This window comes from Bombyx mandarina, chromosome 23 (assembly GCF_030267445.1).
Source record: "Bombyx mandarina strain Sakado chromosome 23, ASM3026744v2".
Classification (NCBI taxonomy): domain Eukaryota; kingdom Metazoa; phylum Arthropoda; class Insecta; order Lepidoptera; family Bombycidae; genus Bombyx; species Bombyx mandarina.
The window spans coordinates 9,513,155-9,539,294 of record NC_143229.1 but is presented as its reverse complement, the minus strand read 5'-3'; the positions used below and the strand labels follow the sequence as shown (position 1 = coordinate 9,539,294).

The 26,140-nt window shown below is 35.4% G+C and overlaps 3 protein-coding genes across 5 annotated transcripts; 2 read left to right on the top strand and 1 right to left on the bottom strand.

Moving 5' to 3' along the window:
- Nucleotides 1-335: 335 nt before the first annotated feature.
- LOC149500174 (uncharacterized) lies at nt 336-5,833 on the top strand. 2 transcript variants are annotated; one of them, XM_089737208.1, is made up of 3 exons: nt 4,156-4,853; nt 5,023-5,237; nt 5,659-5,833. In XM_089737208.1, exons 1-3 carry the CDS (start codon nt 4,825-4,827, stop codon nt 5,712-5,714), a joined length of 300 nt encoding a protein of 99 aa, XP_089593334.1. In that variant the 5' UTR covers nt 4,156-4,824; the 3' UTR covers nt 5,715-5,833. The 2 variants fall into 2 exon arrangements, 1 of the variants encoding a protein (XP_089593334.1); XR_016325109.1 differs by lacking the exons at nt 4,156-4,853; nt 5,023-5,237 and adding an exon at nt 336-4,139.
- A 135-nt stretch (nt 5,834-5,968) lies between these two features.
- Nucleotides 5,969-6,487, bottom strand: LOC149500173 (uncharacterized). The gene has a single exon (XM_089737660.1). The coding sequence runs from the start codon at nt 6,485-6,487 to the stop codon at nt 5,969-5,971; it is 519 nt and encodes a 172-aa protein (XP_089593786.1).
- A 4,177-nt stretch (nt 6,488-10,664) lies between these two features.
- LOC114252685 (uncharacterized) lies at nt 10,665-24,235 on the top strand. Of its 2 annotated transcripts, none has more exons than XM_089737682.1 (8): nt 10,665-11,016; nt 15,524-18,023; nt 18,839-19,097; nt 19,936-20,052; nt 20,120-20,229; nt 21,102-21,234; nt 22,507-22,748; nt 23,263-24,235. In XM_089737682.1, the coding sequence occupies exons 1-8, from the start codon at nt 10,893-10,895 to the stop codon at nt 23,342-23,344; spliced, it is 3,567 nt and encodes a 1,188-aa protein (XP_089593808.1). In that variant the 5' UTR covers nt 10,665-10,892; the 3' UTR covers nt 23,345-24,235. The 2 variants fall into 2 exon arrangements, with proteins under 2 accessions (XP_089593808.1, XP_089593809.1); XM_089737683.1 differs by having other exon boundaries at nt 10,685-10,824.
- Nucleotides 24,236-26,140: the final 1,905 nt, after the last annotated feature.

The following is a 26,140-nucleotide window of genomic DNA, read 5'->3' as shown; positions in this document are numbered from 1 at the left end:
ACATTACTAGTGCGGCGACACGCAGCTAGTCCTATATCTCAACAGTCCTCCTAAATGATAACATGGTTTACAGTTATTATTTAATACACAACTATATCTAACTTAACTAAACAAACAGTAAACTAACTAATTAAGAATTAGCACAAAAACTTATTAATGCATTTATAAAACTTGTCTGTGCTCAAACTTTTAGTCATAACATCCGCTAAATTTTCATTGGTACAAATATGTTCTATGCTAATCAGCTTATTGACAACCAAGTCTTTTATATAATGAAACCGTATGTCAATGTGTTTTGTACGCTTAGAGTTCTCGTAGATTCATTAATCGAGATTCAGGGTGGTTGAGTGATCGAAGCAAGTGTTTTGGTTATTTATATAATTCTCGGGTGTTTTATTGGGTTCCATTCCTTGTTGATTAACTAATTATTAGTTTTGTGTTTATATAAGTGTGTTGTCTTATTTGTAAGTATTATAATATAGTAGTTTAGTGTAAATAGTGTAATTATGAACGGCGTCGACCCCCCCGATCCCGGGGGAGGTTATATCCTTGACCCATCTAACTCTCCAATCCCAATGGACACGGAGTCACTACATCCTTCAAGAAAAAGACAAACTCCCCCAAATTCTGATTATTCTTTACCTCAAAAAAAAAATACAGTCGCGCAAGTTATCGGATCTGTTCAGTCTGTATACACTCTACCAGAGTTTGAGGGCAACAGAAAACGGTATTTGGATCAGGATGTTGCTCCCTTTTTAATCCACGTAAGTAAAGATTGTGAGATTTCGTCTAGTTCTTCGCTTCGCCCAATTAAGTTCGGTCACTTTTTACATCACAACAATATCAAGGACGTTGCTAAAGATGGTGTTAAACGTATCGGCCGAAACCGAGTCTCAGTCCAATTTAAAACTGCTGTTGCCGCAAATTCCTTCCTAGATCACCCAGGTCTTGCCGCAGCCAAATACAATGCCGTTATACCTTCTTATAATGTGACTCGCATGGGTATTGTAAGAGGCGTTCCCGTAGAGTGGACCTTAGAAGAATTAGTTTCTTCCATTGAAGTTCCTGATGGTTTTGGACGTGTCATCAGAGCCCGACGACTCAATAAAAAATCATTTGAAAACAACACTCCTATTTGGACTCCTACTCCGACAGTTGTCCTTACATTTATTGGCCAAAAGCTTCCTGATAGGGTTTACTGCTTTTTCAATTCCCTCCCAGTTCAGACATATATTTTACCAACTATTCAATGTAATAATTGCTGCAGATTTGGACATGTTGCTACGCAATGCCGGTCAAATGCGCGTTGTTTTATCTGTGCGAAATCTCACTCTGGCATTGAATGTAATAGTTTATCTCCGATACCTACCTGTTTGTTTTGCTCTGGTAACCATAAAGCCATAGATACATCTTGCCCTGAGTATTCTAGACAGAAATCTATCAAACTGGTGATGTCACAAGAGAACATTTCATACAACGAAGCAGCAATCAGGTTCCCACAAGTTAGAAGATCTTTTGCAGACATTTCTCGTACGCCTCCCCCCCTTTTTCCCACTCAATCTTCCCAAACCCTAACCCAACCTTCTCCACACACCCAAGCCATATCCAATTCAGTCTCGTACCGTCGCACTTACTGTACACAAAAATCCCCCCCAGCTCCGGCATCCAGTCCAGGTTATGATAGGCAAGCTCATCAAGCAATCGTTATTACTCCCCCTTCTAGTCTCCCTAATGGGAGTGCCTATCCTTCAGATGATGTATCTCCCAATGACAATCTCCTGGAACTCTTACTGTCTACAATTTTGAATATATTTTCCCGTTTTGGGGACTTTGAACTACCGAACAATGTCATGTCTAAACTTACTGAGCTTAATAAAATTATTAAAAATGCCCAAATTCCTACAATGGAATTGTCACAGCATTCGTCACAAGAAGAATGATATCATCACTCTTATTAACAAATACAAACCTTCTATCTTTGCTGTCCAGGAGACATGGCTTAAGCCTGGATCCAACTTTAGGATCCCGGGTTTCTCATGTCTCCGGGACGATAGATCAGATGGTTATGCTGGCTCTGCTATTTTAGTATCCAGAAATGTGATATTTAAACAACTCTCCCTTCCTTCCCACAGTAATAGCATTTTTGCTGTTGCTGTTAGAGCTAATAATATTTCTTTCCTCTCCATCTACATCCCTGAACCTAACTTAGCTATTCTCTCTGAATTAAAAACTATTATTACAAGTCTTCCTCCACCTATCCTTATTCTTGGTGATTTTAATATTCACCATACATCTTGGGGTTGTTATTACTGTGATTCTATTTCTTTTCCTTTTCTTGATCTCTGTGATGAACTAGATTTGTGTTTACTGAATGACGGGTCCCCTACTCGCAGAGTTCCTTCATCTCAGAATCCAAAGACTGCTGTGGACCTTTCCTTAACTTCTCCTTCCTTGGCTTCTAGCCTCTCCTGGTCTGTCCTTTCTTCCACTCACGGTAGTGATCACTTTACTATCATTCTGTCAATTCCTGATTCCCTTCATTCTATTCCTACTGCTTCCCTTCCACCTCTCTTAAAATTTAATATTCACAGAGCTGATTGGTCTCAATTCAGATCTCATTTAGATCAAGAGATAATGAATATTCCTTTGATTAACCCTGTCAATGTCCTTTCTTCTTACCTAATTTTCAGAAACGCTCTTCTTTCTTCTGCTGCTAATTCTATACCTCTCAAAAACACTGTTAGATGTAAAATCCCTTCTCCTCCGTGGTGGGATTCGGAGTGCACTCAAGCTTGCCAGAGCAGATCAGAGGCAGAGAATGCTTATTCGGTTGCGATGAGCTCGGAAAATTTCATCTCTTACCAGAGAATTGCTGCCAAGACTGTAAGGCTTTTATCAGAAAAGAAAAGATTTGGTTGGTTGCGTTTTTGCGAGGAGCTTTCTCCTATTACTCCCCCTTCTAAAGTCTGGAAGAATATGAGACGATATCGCTGCTCTGTTCCTGCTCTTGTCATCTCATCTAACGATCCTTCTGACTGGATTGAACATTTTTCTTGTAGGTTAGCTCCTCCCTCTGTACCTTGCTTGGAAGAAACCTTTCCCTCCGCTTTTTCCTCCTAATTCTACTGATGATTTTGAGTCTCCTTTTTCTTGGGAGGAACTTTCAGCTGTCTTGGAGGGTTTAAGTGATTCATCCCCAGGAATTGACGGGATTCCATACTCTTTTATTTCCAAAAGCAGTAACTCTGTAAAACGGGTATTCCTTTCCATTCTTAATAATATCTTTTTATCTGGAACTCCACCTGACGAATGGAGGACTCAGATTATCATCCCTATTTTAAAACTTGGAAAGCCCAGCTCTGACCCTTCTAGCTATCGGCCAATCGCTTTGTCCTGTACAATGGCTAAGATATTGGAACATTTAATCAAGAATCGTTTGGAATGGATTGTGGAAAATAGAAACATATTAGCTAAATCTCAGTTTGGATTCCGAAAAGGTTTTAGTACTATGGATAGTTTAAGCATATTTCTAACAGACGTTCGTATTTCCTTCTCTAAAAATGAGTCTTTAGTAGGTGTTTTTCTGGACATATCATCTGCGTATGACAATGTTCTTCTTCCAGTGCTCAGGCAGAAAATGCTCCAGCTGAGTATTCCTGTGAAGATTGTAAACATAATTTTTAATCTCCTGTCTCCTAGATTCGTATATATTCGTGCTCCAAATTATTCTTCCTCTCCCAGACAGCTGTGGAAGGGGCTCCCCCAAGGGTCAGTCCTCAGCCCGTTACTTTACAGTATTTATACGTACGATTTAGAGCTTTCGGTTAATTCCTTTTGTCAAGTTCTACAATATGCTGATGATCTCGCACTCTATGTTTCTTCTAAGAATATTGATGAGGCCTCTTCTCGCCTAAATTCAGGTATAGGCTATCTCCAAGACTGGCTCTCAGACCACGGTCTGTCCCTATCTATTCCTAAAAGCAAAGTGGTTGTTTTCTCTCGGTCCAGATCTTGTCCTAACGTTTCAATATCTTATGATCAACATAATTTTTCGGTTGTAGACAATGTGAAATTTCTTGGTGTTGTATTAGATTCTAGATTAACTGGTGTCCATCATATTAATCATATTGTTAAAAAATGTGAAAAAAATATTAACATTTTGCGTTCCTTATCTGGTGTCTGGTGGGGCTGTCACCCCTATACTCAAAAACTTATGTATAACGCCTTAGTACGTAGTCACTTAGACTATGGCACTTTCCTTCTGGAACCTTGTAACAAATCTGCTATGAGTTCCCTTGACAAACTTCAATCTAAATGTCTGAGATTAATCTGTGGAGCTATGAAATCGTCACCTATTAATGCTCTTCAGGTAGAATGCGGCGATGCTCCCTTATTCCTTAGAAGACAATACTTATCTGACCGGTTCCTTTCTAAAGTCATTCAATCCCCTTATCATCCTCTTATCTCTAAACTTCATATCCTTTCTGATTTTATCTCTTCTAATAAATATTGGTACCACAAGGATTATCCCTGCCTTTTCAATAGTTTTGTCAGCTATCTCCGCCTTCCTTGTCCTGTATTTCAGTATCAAAAATTTCCTCTTTTCGACATCTCTTTTAAGGCTCTTATCTTTCAGCCTCAAGTTCTTTTAGATCTCGGCATAGAAAAAAAATGTAATTCTGCAAATTCCCAGTTAAATAGATACATTGCCAAGCATTGGCCCGATTGGCTCATCATTTACACTGATGCTTCTAAGTTGTCAGACCAGGGTTGTGTTGGCTCCGCTGTCTGGATTCCCAAATACAATATGATTCTCAATTTTAAATGCCCCCCTCAAGCTTCAGTCTTCTCTGGTGAGTCCATAGCTATTCTGGAAGCACTATCATTCATTGAGTCCCATAAACTAAATAAATCTGTTATTCTTACTGATTCTAAGAGTTGTTTACAGGCTATCGTTGCTAACCAATTTAAATCTAAATCTAAATTACCTTACATACTTAAAATTAAAAATTTACTTTTCAGCTGCCATTCTAAAAACATTGAAGTTGTCCTTGCTTGGTTGCCTGGCCACAGTGGCATTTTAGGTAATGAAACTGCAGATCTTTGTGCCAAAGATGCCACAACAACTGGCTGTATGGATCATTACAGAATTTATTCTAATGATTTAATCCCAATAGCTAAACAACGATTGCTTTCTTCTTGGAATTCTTGCTGGCAAAAGACTAGTTTTTATAAAGGTAAACACTACGCTGATATTCAAGGCTTTATTCCTCCCCGACCTTGGTTCTGCAACTTCAAAGATTTACATAAACGCGTTACAAGTACGATCTGTAGATTAAGGCTAGGCCATACGTGTACCCCCGTCCACCTGGCTAAACTTCATATCAGGGATAGTTCTATTTGCGAATGTGGTCTTGACGAAGGCTCTCCAAATCACATGTTTTTCAGTTGTCCTCGTCTATCTTCCTCCCTCTATGATCTCCTTCCTCCTGATATTCCTCGCCCCATTGATCTCAAATCTCTTCTTTCCCTTGTCAACTCTCCTTTCGTTTATATTCTTAGTTCATTCATTAACCAAAATAACATTAAGCTGTAGTTTGTCTGTCTTTTATCGAACTAACCCCTGTATATATATTGTGTGCGTCTTATTTGTTTTAGGTAAATCAACAGAGATCCTGTCATCAAACATTCTTAGCTACTCACTTAATTCTTAGTGAATATCTGTGACCTTGCTCGTTCACGAAGCCCGCTATAGAAAGCAGAGTATTATATACACTTGACATTGGCGAAATCTAAAAGGAAACGCCATAAACCTAAGAGATAGATAGATAGAGTTCTCGTAGTTCTTGGCCATTGATATCGCACTTTTGTTGTCAACAAATAGCACGGCATTTACATCATAACCTAGGTGCTACATATGCCTTTTAAATTAACAATTTCCTGTGCTAATGATGCGGCAGCTACGTACTCACTTTCGGCAGACGATAAAGTTACGCATTGTTGCTTCTTTGAAAACCAAGCAATGGGGTTTTGCCCTTGTAATACCGCCGCTAACACTTTTTCTGTCGCTTCTATCTCCAGCCCAATCGGCATCAGAAAATCCGTATAAATTATTGTCATTTGTCTTTTTAAATAATAATCCTTTTTCTTTTGTTTCTTTCAAATAACGTACTACTCTTTTTCCAGCTTTCCATAATTCTTCGTTCGGTTTATTTAAAAATCTGCTCAGATATGACACTGCAAATGTTAAATCCCGTCTTGTTGTTACAGTAAGATAAATTAGACTTCCTATTAGTTCTCGATACGGTACGTCCAAAACTTCTGTATTGTCCTTTATTTCTATATTGTAATTTCTTTCCATGGGAGTTTTAATTCCGTTACATTCATCCATTTTGAATTTAGTCAATATCTTTTCAATCATTTTAGTTTGTTTCAGTTCTAATGTATCTTTATTTCTTTTAACTTCCATTCCGAGAAAGTTCTTCATTTCGCCCATATATTTTGCGTTAAACTTCTCCTTAAGTGCTTTAAATAATATCTTCCCCGTTTCCAATGATTAGGTATCGTCCACGTAAATCAGCATCCAGCAATCTTCTTTGTAGTACAAACAGTAATCATATTCTGATCTTTGGAATCCGTTAGCTTTCGCAAATTCGTCAAGTGTTTCATTCCAACATTTTGGTGATTCAATCAATCCATACAATGCTCTCTTTAGTTTTAATGCTGTATTATTATTTTTTATTTCTAATCCTTGGGGTATTTTGATAAATACATCAGACTTTAATTTTCCATTTAGGAATGCAGTGGGAATGTCTAGTTGAATAATCTTTAAATCATCTTGTACAGCTTTTGATAAGATCATTCTTATGGTTGAATGTCTAGCAACGGGTGCATAAACGCTGTCAAAAATATCTTTTTTCTTTTGTTGGAAGCCTCTAGCTACCAGTCTTGCCTTTTTTGTTCCATCTTCTTTTTGTTTAAATATCCATTTTGTATCTATGAGCTTTCTTCCATCGGTTATTTCTTGTTCTTCCCACGTTTGTAGTCTTTGGAGTGCATCTAGTTCTTTATTGATTGTGTTTTTCCATTCTGGTTCTTTTATAGCTTCTTCGAAAGTTTCTGGTGCATTTGCACTCAAACATATAACAATGTTAGTTTCATTTATGTTTTCTATATTCGTCTCGTAATCTTTAAGATAAGCAGGAGGATTTATCGTTCTTTTGGGTCTGATTATTGCTTCTTCAATTTGATCAGTGTTCATTTCTGCATCTTTAAATTCATCTTCCTGTTCTACAATATCTTGCTTTTCTTTATTGATTTCTTCTTCTTTGTCTTGAATATATCTTACTTGTTTTACTTCTTCGTTATTTTTGAATTTAATGTCGCTTTCATCAAATCTTACATCTCTGGAAATAACTATCTTATCTTCTTCTGGATCCCATAATCTGTAACCAACAGTTCCATAACCTACCATTCTTGTTTCTTTTGCTCTCTTGGCTAACTTGTCCGGTTTGAGTACTATAGTAGCCCAAGCTTTGGAACCAAATACTCTCAACCTCGATAGGTCGTTTTTACCAAAAAATATTTCGCTGGGTGTCTTGAAGTTTATGGCCCATGATGGCGATCTGTTTAATTGGTAAACTGCACATTGTATCGCTTCGCACCACAGATGTTTTGGCAAATTGGTTTCCGCTAATAGAGTCCTTGTTTTGTCGCATAATGTGAGGTTCATCCGTTCTGATATGCCATTAAGTTGTGGCGTGTACGGTAATGTGTATTCTAAACTAATACCTCTATTTATGCAAAAAAAATTCAAACTATTAGCAGTGTACTCTCCACCATTATCGCATCTAATTCTTTTTACTTTATTCCCCGTTTCGTTTTCAATTCTTAATACATAGTTCATCAGTCGTTCTGTTGCTTCAGATTTGCTCTTCAGGGGATACACTACGCAAAAATGAGAGAAATCGTCTATAATTGTCATAAAATATTTTTCACCATTAGGTCCTTGATGTCTGATCGGTCCTGCTATGTCTGTGTGAAGCATCTCGGCTGTCATTTTCGTTCTAGGCTTTGGGATAGGCGTGAATGGGCTTCGGGTGGCTTTGCCCTCCATACAGGGACTGCAAATTCTATCAGATACAGGTAATTTTAGTATATTAAGGCTTTTCCTATTTAAGTGACCTAAACGTTTGTGCCATAGATCTGCCGCATCAGTAACATTACAAACTTCGGACTTACATAATTCGGCTTGTAGCTTATACAATTTTCCTTGCACGGTGCCGCATAAAAATGTATTTTTATTAAATATTTTAACATTGTATTTATTAAAGTTTATGTTAAAACCTGCCTCGACAATCTTTTTTACTGATAATAAATTGTATGAAACATCTTTCACAATTAAAGCATCAATATTAATCGTAGTATTTTGATATTTTACTTTAAGTTTACCTCTTTTACTAGTTGTAATACATTGGCCGTTAGCTACGAATATTTTGACATGTTTATCTAAGTACGTAATATTCGTCATATAATTTTCATATTTTTCATTTATTAAATGCTCCGTACATCCCGAGTCTATAATTAATTCTATGTTACCACATTCACCCACATTAGCAATAATATCGCTAGCAATGAAACCTATTTCTTTGTTGTCTCTGCCTGTTGCTGAAGTATGTTGATACGTTGACGTATGTCGTGAACTTGAATTTCCTCTAAATGAGCGTCCACGCGATCTTGGATAGCTCCGTCCTCGTGTCAATGACTGTCTTCTACTCGGCCCTTGTCCTCGTCCTGATCCTCGGCATTCGAATGATTTGTGTCCACGTTTTCCGCAGAAGTGGCACGTGATGAAGGCATTATTCTCATAACTTTCACTATTTTTGTCCATTTTTAACTTTGTCTCCATATCGAGTAGTCTTGCTTTAACAAATTCTAGATTCAGCTGTTTCTCGGAAGCCATAGTCTCAATTGATGTAATTACTTGATCGTATATCTTTGGTAGAGAAGACAGTAGATAGCAAATTTGGTCTTCTACTTCGACGTTTACGTTGATTGCCGCTAATTCGCTAAGAATTCCTTCAAATTTTAGGAAATATTGCTGTAAGTTGCTTTCATTTTCATAGCGCATTGTTATGAGTTTCCGTTTTAAATAAAATTTGTTACAGACTGTTTTTCGTTCAAATATGGCCTCCAATGACGTTAACATTTCTTTGGTCGTATTCGCATTTTTTACGATGTCAATATATTTGTCGCTCAGACATTGTACCAAAATTGATTTTGCTCGTGAGTAATCTTTATCCGTCGGTTTCTCTTTTAAAAATACATTGCTTAATTGCTTTTCTTCCAGCAGTAATTTCAATCTAAATTTCCAATGACTAAAATTTAAATTTTCAGTCAAAATCGGCAGAAGATACCCCGCAGTTGTCATCTTTCTTTTTTTATATAATTTTCGCCGATATTATTTCTAGTGGATCGCAACCCAATATATTTTTATTTACTTACTGCACACGTGGTTTGCTACCATGTTAAAATTTTGTATGGAAGAATAAGCAGACTCTTTTATTATCATCAATTATATTTTATTTACACGACACAATCTTATAAAGTAGTGAATGTATCCATGGTAACGAGTCAACATTACTAGTGCGGCGACACGCAGCTAGTCCTATATCTCAACAATTAAACAGTTAATAAACCACCGTTATTACACATTTAAACTTGAAGAAACACTAAATAGACAAAATAAAACAAATCACACAACTTCACTCCTCGCGTTCCCGCCAAAAAGTTTAAGTTTCATCTGTGATCATTATAGTAGCCATATTATTATGCATATTTTTAAGGGATTTTGTAACTAAGACCTATAGGTTAAGTCTTATTTTAATTTAATGAAAACTTTTGTTTAATATGAAAAATGATAGAAATGAAATGAGATGAAAACGAAATGAAATACAATGAAAACGAAATGAAATGAAACGAGATGAAATGATATGGGATTATATTTCAAATCTCAGTAAAATGGTGGTCATTCACTAAGACTTTTGAAGTGGACTTTTTGGAGGATCCCGAGAAGTTACGTTCAGCGGCTTTGTTTCATTTTCCCACATTTGTGCGCTTTCACAGATATTAAACAGTTAATAAGCCACCGTTAATACACATTTAAACCTGAAGAAACACTAAATAGACAAAATAAAACAAATCACACAACTTCACTCCTCGCGTTCCCGCCAAATTATTTATGGGAATTTATGTCCGGGTAACTAAGATCTTTAGGTCATGTCTTATTTTAATTTATATTCTTATTTTTATGAAAAATTATAATATGGAGTGAAATGAAATGAAATGAAAACGATTGATTTATAACATTAATCAACCGGGATGAAATGAAATGAGATGATATAGCATGAAATAATATAATCTCAGAAAAATGGTGATCATTTACTGAGATTTTTTCAGTGGATCCCATATCATCTCATCTTATTTCATTTAATTTCGTGCCAATTGATTAATGTTACAAATTAATCATCTTCATTTCATTTCACTTCATATTATCATTTTTCATAAAAAAAATATAAACGATTAAGGTGTATGGTATGATACTTTTGCCTTCACAGTTGGAAAAATATAACTACTACTACTACTACTGTTAATTGACAGTTGCCAGTGTCAATATGTCTAAATTTATCTGTGGTGTGGTGTCAAAATAAATTCAATTCGCAATAGTCGGACAATGGACAGCAGGTTTATGGATTTCATCTTTATGCTTAAACAAATTTGTTTACTAGTCTTTGTTATTAAATAAACGTGTTCATATTTATCAAGGTAAATAATTTCATTTTATATTATTTAATGTCCAGTCCAGTGTGAGTTGTTACACTTTAGAAGTCACAATGGAGGACCAAGGGAACAGTGATGAAAATATAGTAAACGCAATTGATGTTTTAACGAATATGTTTGGAAACATTGTGAGTAATGATGTGATTGTAACTATTGCTGAAAGCTGCTGCGGCAATCGTAAGTAACTGATATTTTATGTTATTAAATGTACCATGTACATACCAGGTACTTAGGTCCTTTAGTAATTGCACAAACGCTACCCCATCCCCAGGTAATCGCGGTATTGATTTTCCACCCTCTGATTGCAAACATAAATAAAGCTATCAATAGATGCATGGTCCCTGGCTGTTGTCAATAACAACGCATTCTGGGAACCCAGTTTAAGGGATTAGTTTCCATAGCAACACTCATTAACGTAGTGATTGATTGCGTAGCAAATTTTTTGTTGTGTTGAATTACTGCTTTTTATTTTGTTTTTTAGTGGTGGACATTAACAATTAGTTGGTTAACTTGTATTGTTTTTATTTATTGGTCCAAAATAAAGTAGAAAAATAAGCATTTGCAATTTTATTAAATAAAATAGTTTTTAACATAAACTTAGGTATTATAATTTTTGTAAAATAATGTTTATGAATATATATTAATTTTGTTTTCATTCCATTTCTGTATATAATGACACTAAAAACTCAGACAAAATGTTAAGAATGTATTCTATTTCTTCCTAAAGCATAATAGTATTCCTTAATTTGGGAATTAAATTGATGTAATTTGTGAAAAGACAGTAATTCATACTGAAATCTATTACCCTCTTCTAACATAATGGTAATAGATGTTATTGGAGGAAAAATAATAATAATCTGAATAGTAAAATAAATAAAACACAAAAACGAAATGGGAGTCATTTAAAAGAGAAGTGACTAGTGCCTGGGATAGAGGTGGTTTCCCACTCCACAAATCACCCAAAAGGATGATGGGAGATCTAATTATAACAACAGAGTATATCTCCTTCCACCCCAACAACCCCTCCTACCACCCTGCCATTTTCGTACTGTAAAATTGTTCAAACAAAATTGAAATTACATTTAAACTGCTGTTGCTGGGATAAAAAGAAATGAAATTGTTTGGAGACAGTTGAATTAGCTATTTAATCAAAATAATTATGATTGAGAAAACATGTAAACAGATTGATTGATCTTGAATCTAGCGAAACACCTCACCCTTCTGTTAGGTGGAGGCATGTAGGGGTGGTCCCCTGTCAGGTGTATCCACCCTCCGGATTTAATCTAGACGAGAGAGAGCTTGTTGTATAACATTTGCAATGCTTATAGTTGACATTTTATGAGATTTAGATGATATGTTACTAAAAATTTTCATTTGCAATGCGTTTATACATGCATGTGGACACTTACAGATTTATATGATGTGTTATTCAAAAGTTTTCAAATAACAATTTAATCATTATTGTTCAGGTTCTAATTTTATTTTAACATTTGAAATGAAAAGAAATTGTATTTTTTTTTAATTAATTGCATAGATGGCACACTTATTGTCAAGTGGTTACTGGAGCTCATAGAGATCACAAAGTGAATGTCACCTCCTACCTTGAGACATGAGGTCTATGCTTCCATTGTGTAATTTAATGGCTACCCCATCCTTTAAATCAGAACATATTATTGTTTCTCTGCACTAGGCTGGATGGTGGTACCTACCAGTGCAAATTTATAGAATGATTTAGGACCAGTAATTACGTCAATTACAGTTTTTACAGGTTTGCTTTTTATTATATCATCCTATTTATTCATTGTATAAGTACTTCCTTAATATGTATTTTGCTACTAAGATGAGTAGCTGCTTACATGCTCGAGCACTGGCATAGCTGCTTCGCTCGATACGAATGCACCAGGTGTTTTATCCTGTTGACCACTTAAGACTTCCGAATGCTTTACACTAGTCTGCCTTTGAAGGCAAAAAATCTTAAAAGAAAAATGCTGCATCGGTAATAACTATTATTTTAAATGAAGGCAATCTCTGTAAAAGGTTAAGTGATATTAGGTTACCATAGCATAGAAACATGAGAACGGATGATGAAGACAAGACAATACCACCTCAGACATGAGGTTTATGTTTTAGTATGGTTAATGGTTTTCTCACCATTCAAAACAGAACACATAATTACTTGGCTATAGAAATAGGAAGGGTGCTGTATGTCCTAATATGTCTCACAAGACTCCCTACTACCAGTCATGAAAATATTTTTACCTGTAGAATTAGTATCTGTGTTTCGATACTATTGTAATAAAACTAGATTTACATTATATTTCATAGTTTTTTTTTATTGCCTTTGTAGGCAGACGAGTATACGGCCCACCTGATGGTAAGTGGTTACCGTCGCTCATGGATGTCAGCAATGCCAGGGGCAGAGCCAAGCCGCTGCCTACCATAAAGTACTCTCCACAAGCCACGTTTGAAAAAGGACATATCATAGCGCTCGGAAAACACCGTGGAGGGGAGTTTATTCCAAAGCCGAATGGTACGTGGCAAAAAAGATCTTTGGAAACGCACTGTCGATGAACGCAGCGGTTCCAGATAATATGGATGAACCCTGCCATCAACATAACACAAGTTGTTCTAAGATAATCCGTCTTTTTATACAATTAGTGAGTAGTCATATTTGACTAGTACTTAATTAAAATAATAAAACTAAAATAACTTCTTCTTTATCTCCTATTTGATCAATTGAGATGAGCAATACATGTTTGATTTATATTGAAAAATTTAATTAATATTGAATAAAACTAATAGGACAAAGGAGTATAGTTCCATGCGGTGGTCTGATCAAATTAAGACGACATTGGACTCAAACATCAATATCGTTATCCACTGGATAGGATAGGAGGACAGGGATGAATGGAGGAACATAGTCTAAACAAAAGTGCTCCGTAAAGGTCACAAACCCTCAGCACTCAGGAATATGATGCAAGGAGGAAGTCTAATAAGTTCAAATCCAAAAAATGTACAGTGTAAAGATCAAATCATTTTAAAATATTACTTTTATTCTGCACGCTGTCTATGTAAGGTGTTTCTAGTTTAATTTTTGTTAAATAAAAGGACATAGAATTGTATAGTATAAGAAATTGTATTGAAAAAAATATAAGCATATTTTCCAACATTGGCCAACAATTATTGTTCCAATTGACACATGATAATTCATATTTAATTGATAAATGAATTTTGAACCAAATTTCTCTATGTTGCCCACCTTAAAAATAACAGTGCAACACACTTTGACAATACCACTTAAATTAAATAGGTATTTATAATTAAATAATATTGATGTTATTTGAATTAAATAATATTATTAATTAAATAATATTGATGTTTTATAGACAGAATAATATCGTTTAAGCGATTATATTATGTTATATTGCAAAGATTGCGAAATCCTCAGTTCCGAACTGTTTAAAATATATTTTTAATTATTAGGTTGATTAAATTTGGCGGTAAATTATTTCCTTATTATTTATGAACATGTCATTTAATTATTAGTTTGAGAGCGTAAATAGGATGTCGCTTTTTAATTAAGTTTAATATAATACCATAATAGATAGTCTAAGGTCCGCAACTAAGTTTTCGCTGTTTTTTGATGAAAATGCAACTAGCCACGACTTTTTCCGATCTATCTTGGAGATTACGAATACCTTGACAATAGAAGTGATCGTCTTTGGAGGCTATTAACGAATTAAGCTATTCTGTGGTGTCAGTATGTGCCATCGATCGAGACAAACAATAATCGGATCTAGCCATGCCTAAAAGTCGCCGTTTTCGAAGATTTTCACTTTCCTTTACGCTGACGTTCGTGAACATCGAAATCACCATCTTTGAAGCGACGGAAAAAATGGTTCTCAAAATTTAAAACAGAATTTAAAACTCGCCGTTTAAAACACTTGTGACCTAGATATTGGGCACATGCCTTCTATGTTGAACCTTCTGCTGACCACTTATTCAGCCGGAAACAGTGTGATGGTCGACGCTCCACTAGGATCGTTTGATCACTGTCTTATCCGTGATGCCACATCGTTCTCTCGTCCTGGTAGGTCGTCTGGCGTTTTCCGAGCGCTATGATACCTATGTCCTTTGAACGACGCTTACGGAGAGTACGCAGTAGTAGGCAGCGGCTTGACTGTGCCTCTGTGCTGCCGTCCATGTGCGACGGTAACCATTCACCATCATGTAGGCCGTATGAGCCCCTCTACCTATAAGGCCAATAAAAACATTAACAAAATGATTTGTTTATCATATATCTAAACTTGGTTCACGATGTTTTAGGTCTCTAAAAATCGACCCGCACTTATTTCTGCTGCCATCATCGAACAGCAAGAATTTAGTTGCGCACCTAAGAATTATCTTGTACAATGTTTGGCCAATCAGCTCCAGCAGGTTATTGAGTATATGGCAGAGCCTCTAAATACCCCAACTTGATTGTCTCCATGGAGCCTTGAGCCATGGACGAATCTCAAATTCGATAATTACACGTTTCTCTGAATTTACGTGCTGTGTATGACCTAACACCATTGCCCGTTCGCTTATCAGCTCAATTAGAAACCAAAATAAAATAGAAAACTAAATTATCAAACAAAAGAGCTAACAATATGTGATATTGTAATTGAAAATTCTTTATTTTCAGTTGATTTGTCAGTGGACGCAATTATGAGTATAACTAGTGATTCTAATTCAACCAAAACAAAATCAGCTGAAATGCAAGAAGTTGACGATTATGCTAGTTTGGATATAGCAACATCGATGAACAACGAAAAGCCTCCTGAATTGTCGGTCACTATTAATCAAAGAACAAGTGTAGATGAAGTCCCCATGTCTTATGTATCTGCAGCTCAAACTGCTCAAACACAATCTAAACAAATGCCAAAGCCAGATCGACAAATAATGAACCAAATGAATTTTTGGACAGACCAAATTCGTCAAATTATCATGCACCATAATAATGGTGCTAGAATAATGGTTATTATGAGAGGCCTGCCAGGTAGCGGTAAATCATATTTAGCCAGAAAAATTATAGAAATCATAATGGGATCAGATCCAAATAACTTTCACAACCACATATTTAGTGCTGATGATTTTTTCATAGTACGGGGCAAATATTTTTTTGATAAAAATAAAATATCTGCTGCGCATGAGTGGAATAGTCGGAGAATCTACTTTGCATTAAATAAAGGATTGAGTCCTATTATAGTAGATAACACTCACACTGAAATGTGGGAAATGAATTTTCCTGTTTACTATGGTGTACAATTTGGATACATTATAGAAATCGTAGAACCAAATACTCCATGGAAGTGGAATACAAACTTGTTGTTTAAAAAGAACACACACCACGTTCCTTTTACCTCTATTAAAAAAATGTTGGATAGATATGAAAGAGATGTGACCACAGATATGGCCTTAAAGTTTAGCAACGCATCATATCCCATCAACTTAACGCCTCCAGTTTTGAGAAAAATACCTCCTGTATTAAATGAAACTAACGTCGTAACAAATGCAGGTGAAAATTCTTCGTGGACACAGGCTAACTGTGATCAACAAGCTCACTCAAATGCTCGAGAAAATCAGAATAAACATATAAGTAACTCCGGTGAAAACTGCAGTCACTCATCTCAACCAATGAAGGAGATCAGTGATGATAAAATGGAATGTACATCGTACTCTAGTGCAAAAAATGATTTTGCTAATGAAAATAATGAACAAAAATCATCTTGCCACAACCAAATGGACGAATTAGAAAAAGAAAATACACAAACTACTGAAGAAAAAAATTCAATAATATTACATGATAAAGCAGTAAACCAAAATCAACTAAAGGAGGCTGAGAAATGCTTAAAAGAGATAGAAGAAGTGGAACAAGAATGGGAAAATGGAGAAATGTGGGAGGACGGTACTAAAAATAATAATAGTAATGATAATTTACCAGCTGTCGAAACTGCCCCTAAACCTCCACGAAATTCTGTGGAAGCAAAATCTAATAAATTAATGGAATCTGTCAAAAAATGTGAAGATTGGAGTCGGATTTCCATGTACATGTCACCATGGCATGATGAAACCGAAACAATCCAAAATAATGATAAGCCTATTCCTACTGAAAAGAAAACTAGCACCACTTGCGTGGAAATAGGCGATACAGACCCATGTAAAAACAGCTACAAAATAATTTCGGCAGTAGCAAGAGATATTAATAGTTCTTATACTACGACGAGAAAAGAAAAAATTCCAGACCAGCGTATGTTAGATAAAAGCACCATGACCAATGAGCAAGTAATGACAGATTCTTTCAGGTGTAAAAATGAAGAAAAGCATTTTGTTGCATTCAGGAAGTTATTCAAAAACATAAGCAGAGCTGATTTGCGCGATGTTTTCGATAAATGCTGCGGTGATGTTAATTGGGCAGTTGACATTGTATTTGATGGAATGGCGAGTAAACTTTACGATGAAAGTGATGCACAAGATACTTCTGATGCAGAAGAAGATATAGCCGACGAATGTGATTGTTTAGCTGCTTATAATATAATTCCAGATAGAGCACAAGCCATTGAACTGAATTCCACAGCACCTGAAAGCAATGATGAAACCAAAGAAATACGGCCATTACAACAAAAACGTCCGAAACAAGAAGTTTCTTTGTCAGAAACGGTATTGCAGTTAAAAAAAGAGATAGAAAAAAGTGTGAAAATTTCAGAAGAACATTATTCTCCTCATTTTCTGAGAATAAGACAATTGCGACGTGGTGAATACTCTACAAATGATGATTTATTGGCTGTGCCTAGTACATCCGGTCTTGGGAATAATTATTCAAATACAGCTGCTACCGCAACTGAGCTAGAATCTAAATCTAACGAGAATGAAGTATCTTCTATTAGTGATGATGACACAAATAGCGAAGCGGTTTCTGAAACATATGTAACTGTTGACTTAAGCAAGGGCTTAATTCAAATCTTAGACGAACTGTTTGATAGAAAACAAATGCAGTATCCGGAAAACATTCTACCGGTTGCGAGTATGCCGATGTCTTTAATGAATGAAATAAACGCCTTATGGGTAGAGTCTTTAACTTATCAATTAGACCAGCAATCTGATCAGGCTTGCTTAATGTTGAAACAAGATGCGGAGCTAGCTAGGTAAGTGGAGCATCGTGAATTGATGCAAACTGAAAACATTATATTTCTTGAATAAGGTCTGTTTAATGTGCTGTAAATGAAGTATTTTTATTGATTACATCTCGCAGGAAGGTTTAATATGCATTCTTCCAAAATGATTTCATATCTATGTACTAGTAAAATTTTCATCAAGGTGCTTATTTCATTAACTTATTTAAAGCGCTTAGGTATGATGATGGACAGATGGTTCCAATAATCATAATATCACTGAAATCATAATTTGTCTGTACATATTAAATGTTGTAAAAATATAATTATAACATACATTGACACAAATAAAGTGTTCTTTGAAAGAACTGTACAAAGACTGAAATAGTTACTCTAAGCCGCCTTGAAATAAATTTGTTCATGTCCTTATAAACATAGGAGGCTAGAATCGCTCATAGTATGCCGGGGAGGAAATTCAACGCATACATTGTATACATTTACAAGCACTTAACGGCCTAATCACATTCGTTAATTTTAATTCATATTAAATATAAGCATACAGTTTTGACATCTCGTAACTTTCATAAAAGCCAATAATTCCCTCTTGCAATGGATTTCTATAATTTTATTTTTATATATCCAAGAATTGAAGACGCGATAGGCGCTTATTTTGCACAGGAAATTTTTAGAGTACACTCTGCATTAACATTGTAGTAATAGGTTAAGAGAAACTGAATTTGGCCACTGAATTGATACCATTTTATTAATCTTCAAATAAAAATGATGGTTCTCATTTCGTGTTTTAAAATTCTGAACTCGCCTGAAACAATTTAATAAAAAATTTACAGGCAACTGGCTTCAAAAGAATTGGAGTTTATACAGGAGGGCAGGGAACCAGTTGTGCCGGATTTCAAAGAAATTATGGATATGGATCTTGCAGTATCATTGTATCAAAAAGATGTGGCGAAATGGAAGAAAAAAGAACCACAAGACTTGGCCGCTAAGATGACAAGAGAAAAACTTTACAACTTGTTCCCGGAAATTTCTCAAGATGTTCTAGGAGAATTACTAATGGCCCACGAAAATAATTTTCAAACCACCGTTGAGGTAAGTTACACGAACTGAGCGATGATTTCAGTTAATAATTCCATTTTTTGTAATTCTCTTAAACGAAATAGCGCGAACACCCATACTGACTTAGGAAATTAACAACCCGAAAGCTGTTTGACTAGATATATGTATAAAGTATTTTTGGACGATTTACTCATGAACTATATTTATTTATTAGGCACACAATACACATTACAAGCTAAAAATATACACAAAAAATAACAAGTAAAAAAAAAACAAAATCTGGCTTGCAACATAAACCACGTGCGCACGACTAACCGAGACAAATGTGCTGGGTTTGTACACATGGTTACAACTATCCAAAAAACAACACGATAGCGAAAACCAATCCTAACTTATAATTTAAGGAAATAATTTTACTCAAAATATACATTAAACAATTATGTACACTACTTAACCTACTATTAACATGGTGGATGCCCTTGAACATTTTTATAAACGGCACCTTTTTTTTATTGCTTAGATGGGTGGACGAGCTCACAGCCCACCTGGTATGAAGTGGTTACTGGAGCCCATACACATCTACGACGTAAATGCGCCACCCATCTTGAGATATAAGTTCTAAGGTTTAAGTATAGTTACAACGGTTGCCCCACCCTTCAAACCGAAACGCATTACTGCTTCACGGCAGAAATAGGCAGGGTGGTGGTATCTACCCGTGCGGACTCACAAGAGGTCCTACCACCACTAACCTACAAGTAAAATATCCAACTCAATATGTAACATTCGGGAATGTTGAGCTTAGGTGCAAGAATTACAAAGATCATTGCATCTTTTGCGGGTTGTGTTTCATAGAAGGGTAATTCATTTTCAGGTGCTGCTAATGTCAATAGGACGAACAGATATTTTGGAGGCCGAAAATGGATTAAACAAGTTTGTAATGGAGAAGGAACTTCAGCGACAAAAGACTATACTAGAACAGGAGAGAAAGGTATTATTAATACAAATCAACTTTGTTCGGCAGAAGAAAAGTTTTAAAACGCCATTTTTATGAGCAGGCTCTTTCGGAAGAGGAGTGGCCTTTACTGCCAAAAAGCGAAGTGGTCGAAATGGGAACCGTTCAGTATTACCGGGATGAGGCAGAAATGCATTTAGAGCAGCGCAACTAGTGAGTACTGAAATGTAATGCAATTTAACAAATTGATGTAACAAATATACCATTTACCGAATAACGTTACCTTATTAAGCCAAGCCTAAAAATAATAAGCGGATTGTTCAAATCAAGTCATATCAAGTGAAGCTTCAATGTCAAGCGACTGGTGGTGGTAGGACCTCTTGTGAGTCCGCACGGGTAGGTACCACCGCCCCGCCTATTTCTGCCGTGAAGCAGTAATGCGTTTCGGTTTGAGGGGTGGGGCAGCCGTTGTGACTATACTGAGACCTTAGAACTATATCTCAAGGTGTGTGGCGCATTTACGTTGTAGATGTCTATGGGCTCCAGTAACCACTTAACACCAGGTGGGCTGTGAGCTCGTCCACACATCTAAGCAATAAAAAAAAAGCGAACAAAGCTTAAAATTGTAGATCTATCTTCATTGATTCAACTTCAACTCAAACAAGGGGATAGCAGTAGCGTTATGGTCGCATTCTCCGGTAACCGTTTTAGCGCACTGATGTTTATTAGATTACACAATAAAAAAATATTTGAAATAAATATTTTCATTAGAAAATGAACATTTTGCCAGAGTTGAGTTGAGAGAACTATACTCGAGACCTTAGAACTTATATCTCAAGATGGGTGGCGCATTTACGTCGTAGGTGTCTATGGGCTTCAGTAACCATTTAACACCAGGTGGGCTGTGAACTCGCCCACCCAACTAAGCTATAAAAAAAGTTCTCTTCTACGCTGTATGTATCTTTCATTTATATGAATCGAATTTTATTATTGTTTTGTTTCGTTTGATATAAGCTATCAATCATTTACATATTGTGCTGTTGCTTTGAATCGACACATTTAAAATTAAATAAAATATTTCATAGTAATCATAACAAGGCGCAACACTGTATCCGTTTGGGGATGCTGCAAGTAGCCGACTATTATATTGACGCTGCCAATCTCCATAAGCAAAAATACGAAATCGCCAAAAATCTCGCCGTTGCTTCACTTATACAGGTATGCGTTTATTGTTATAATAAAGAAATTGATCTGTCACTTTATTATTGTGTGCGCGGAACTAGTTGGCCGCGCCTTATGTATGTGAGCGGTGGGACGGAGAGGCGGAGACAAAACGCACATGAGATTGTAATAGCGAGATGAGTCCGCCGATAACAAGACAATCTAAGGAAATCATATTTAAAGTGCGTTCGTTTTTTAAAAAACGGAAAGCCGATGTCAATAGTTTAGAATCTAAAATTGATGCGAATATAAATAAATTAGTAGCAGAAGCAACAGGGATATCAGAACGAAGTGTAAGGAGAGTGATTGCTGAAAGTAAAACTTCCTTGTAAACTACAGAGGAAGCAAAATTTGGTTCTGGAGACCATAAGAAATAAAAAAGAAAATACAAGTTGATGATTTTGTTTTATGGAAGAGATAAAAATTCCAAGTCTACGAAAACAAAATTAATTAATCACAATTAGAATTAATTACAATTAGATAGGTACAATATAAAATTCTAAATGTTTATTTTTTATTTATTTATTAGTTTCAATAATTGAACGATTATTGTTTTCGATATCTCGAGATTGGTTATCACTGTCTAAGCTCATGTGCGTTGCGACTAGTAGGCAACCCGCCCCCTCACCCCTGTTGCCACCCAAGGCGCGGCCAGCTAGTTCCGCGCGCACTATAGTAGTGATTGATAGCGGTGAAATAGGAGTTTTTGTCATTTAAAAATTCTAATTTGATTTTTTATACACAAACTTGTTTCAAACGCTGGTTGAATATATGATAGGCAGCGGTTTGACTCTGCCCCTGACATTGCTGATGTCTATGAGTGACGGTAACCACTTACCATCAGTTGGACTGTATGATCGTCTAATAACAAAAAAATAATATATTAAAAAGAATAAGCGATAGTCCCATTGCTTTAACTCAACAAAGAATAGTGAATTATTTTCCTTAGATGAATAATTTATTTAAGATTTTTTGGCTTTGTTCTTATTCTCATAGTAATCACTCGTAGTGTTTATAACTTTTATGCGTTAATTTATAGTCGGGTACTACAAGTTACTTTAAAAAAAAATACATTTAAAGAAATTATTTTGCCTCGCATTTATATGTATTTAAGAAACTACAATGCTTGGTCACATAACTTAAGTCCTTTGGGATATTTTTTGTTAAAAAAAAAGATAAAAAACGAAATAAACACATTTTAAATCAGTACATGAAAACAAAAATGCGGTTTCTTCAGTGGAATATAAATATATTCAAACATTAATTCAGGTTCACGCCACAAGGAATCCGGACAGTGCAACGATAGATCTTCATTACCTGCGCGTTCTGGAAGCCAAGGAGTCACTTGACATCTTTCTGGACACGCATATTCGCAAGCTGAAGGAGTCGCACGCGCGCGGCGGTCCGCGATACAACACGCTGTATTTCATCACCGGCAGGGGCGCTCACAGCAACGGACGACCGAAGATAAAGCCTGCCGTGAAGAAGCGTTTGCTTCAACGGGGCCTTGCGTGAGTAATCCCAAAAAAAAAACCTTTACTGCTAAAGATATGGTATGGTATTTGTGTATGTATATGTATATACATATATATATTGGATTGGTACACCGCGTCCAGTGAAATATATATATATATATATATATATATATATATATAACGAATTACGGATCTCTTGTGAGCCTGCACGGGTAGGTACCACCACCCCGCCTATTTCTGCTGTGAAGTAATAATGCGTTTCTTTTTGAAGGGTGGGGCAGCCGTTGTAACTATACTGTACTGTAGATGTCTATAGGCTCCGGTAACCAGGTGGGTCGTGAGCTTATTCACCCATGTTAGCAAAAAATAAAATTGTATTTAAAACGTATTTAAGTGCGTATGCATGTCAGTCTCTGGTGCCCATAACACAAGGAATCTATTTGGTGTCGGACGACCATGCGTGATTAGTTTATTTATTATTATTGTTATTCTTATAAATATAAATATAAAATATATAAATATAAAAAAAATATATATATAACATTTTCAGCTACTCTGAGCGCAATCCCGGAATGCTGACGGCCAAGGTATGCGCGGATGACAAGCTATCGTACCAACTTCAGAGCTCCTAGGATCAGCTTTCTACAACATTGCCTCTATTAAATCAACCCGCGCATCATTTGAATTCTCAATCACCGCAATGCCCCGTATTGATGTATCCATTGAATTACAACCGACCTCATTACATTATGTACAACGGGTGGTCAAGCGCTGTTTATTACAATCCCTATATCAATTATTTCCTTTTGAACCCTAATATGATGCGAGTTTCCCCAAACGCATACCGTTACGTCTATGGTGTTTATTATGGTAACAGCGTTTACATATACGGAGCTTAGACATGAACACATTGAATATTAAAACGATTTCATAAATCCTATTTCATAGTAAGATTATATCTTTATGCTTGTATTAATGGTAAGTAAAAGTGTATATTCGCTTTCCCCTCAGTTTTTGCTTTAGCAAAGTAAAGCGTGTTTAAAAATAAATACAATTCCGTAATATGGATAAAAGAGAATACACATCATCATTAGGTAAGTGACGCTCTGTTCTATTGAGGTAATTGTTGTAGAATTAATATTTTGATATCTTCTATATTAAAATTAAATACTTTATTAGTACACGCTCAGTAAATAGTAATATATTTTAATGCATAAGTAGTATGCAGTATTTTATTCTTGCAAGTGTAACATAGAGACATTTAGTGGTAGATTATTCATGCCAAAAGACATATTGACTTAGTGAGCTTATTAATTTAATATTGACTTTTGTTTACAGTTTCTATGCCATTTACATAGTAGTAATGGACGTAATAACAAAAAAAATAATAGTATTAAGTTTCTATGTGTAGAACACTGAGCATATTCAAATTCGTGCCAAATTGTAACATCGATAAATATATCTTGAATCAAAAGTAATTAAAATACTCGTAAGAACCGTTTCATAATTAAATAAAAAAAAAATACCAATTTTCTAGTCGTAATATACTTAGGTGGTTAGTAATTTTAATATATTATTAAAATGTAGAAGAGTAAAATATGAAAATTTTTAATGGACATTGCATTACCTTAAAAAAAACTGAATAACTTTTTGTCTTGTAGATCGGTAGTATTTAGTAGTAGTAAATAGAAACAAATACATATAAAAAGTACCCACTATTTCCATATTATAGTAATCAAATAATAAATTTAAATAAAATATAGTATATTATCAATTTTTGTCTTATAAGAATATGATATATATTATCAATAAAATATATTAAAAACGCTATGGAGAGATGAAGACGGAAGATATTAGTAGAATTCTAAGTGTAATTCTTTAATTTTAAGAAAAAAATGTCCCTTGTCCTTCTATAATATTTATGCCATGATAATATTGCTCCTCTTTAGTTACCTGTACAAGTTTAGATGTGTACATTGCTATATAATTAGTAATTAAATAGTAAGGACTTAAATATTCGTATTACGAACGAATTTATAAATCTTGTTACCGTAAATGAAACATTATCAACGACCGTGAAGCTAAACCAATCTTTTCACCCGCTCGCCTAGCGTTTGAAATACAAATAAACGTTACTATTACATTGTCTATGAAATTCCATATTTTTTTCTTATCTATGCGTTGGTAGCCTAAGGGGTTATTCCAGCTTCTCGCGGACGGGTAGGTGAGCTCTCGGGCTCAACCTGAAAGAATTTTCTGTCACTAGCCCTAGCAAGAGCAGTGTTTCGCAGAATCTTCCGCCGGATCGTAATCGCGGCACACTGAGAAGATCCGACGAGAAACTCATTGGGCTGTGGCTATGTTATAATTCGCTCGCCGAACTCTTCGTCGCGATCGAAAAGTTCGACGAGGACGGTGACCGGTGCTTGAAGAACCTAAAAGAACCGAGTGTGGATTCGAGGGATCTGACAAGCGATAATCCAATCCTTCAGAATATGTAATACATGTAATTTAAAAGAGATAACAATCAAACACTTCAACGATTTCCGTTCTTTGATGTTATCTTTTGTGCAAAAAAATGTAAACGTAAATTGAGGAAATCAATGAACTATTTGATGAAATCGTTAAAATAAGTGACGCCCGGACTGTTATTATGAAAATTTTGAAAGTGAAATGAAATTTCCTGATGACACATGTATGACTTTATTGATTGGACGTGACTTGGTTTAGAGTCGACGATGTCGCTAATATTGTGACGCAAATCGGATATTATCGAAGTAAATTGGCTATACCGCCCTTATTTAGATCTGGTGGATACATCCAATGAGCCAGATTTGAAGGATTTGGGTTGCCAATAAGTGAGTGAAATTAATAAAACGAATGACTCGTTTGTTAATAATAGGAGCACGTAATAAACAAGATATACACACATTTTTGAAGGAATCAAAAGTGAGTATCAAGAATAAGATATGTTTTAAGCCGGCCTGTAAAAGACGGAAGTATAACCAGGTGAAACTGATTATAATGAGCTGGCATTGTTTATCGTGGACAATTCGATTCTATATCGATTTATGAGATAAAAAGTTGAACCTTATTCGAAAAATATGACTATGAATAAAAGAAACAATAATATGAAAAGAAATATAATAAGAAAAAAATATAATAAAGAAACAGTTAATAAATGGATGTTTCTTTTATTAGATTACTTCACGCAGTTAATTTTTATTTGAGAAATAAAACGTTAATTGTTCGTTGATCGTTGTCGGCGATTAAATTTTATCTTCCTGATAATCCTATTTAATGTCTGAGACGCGATAACATTACTTTTTGTCTGGTCACACTTCGATATTTTAATATAAATGACAGATTATTTGCAAAAAAAATTACAAATTTCAGTAAAGCGTCGGTATTCACTGATTTTCGAAGTG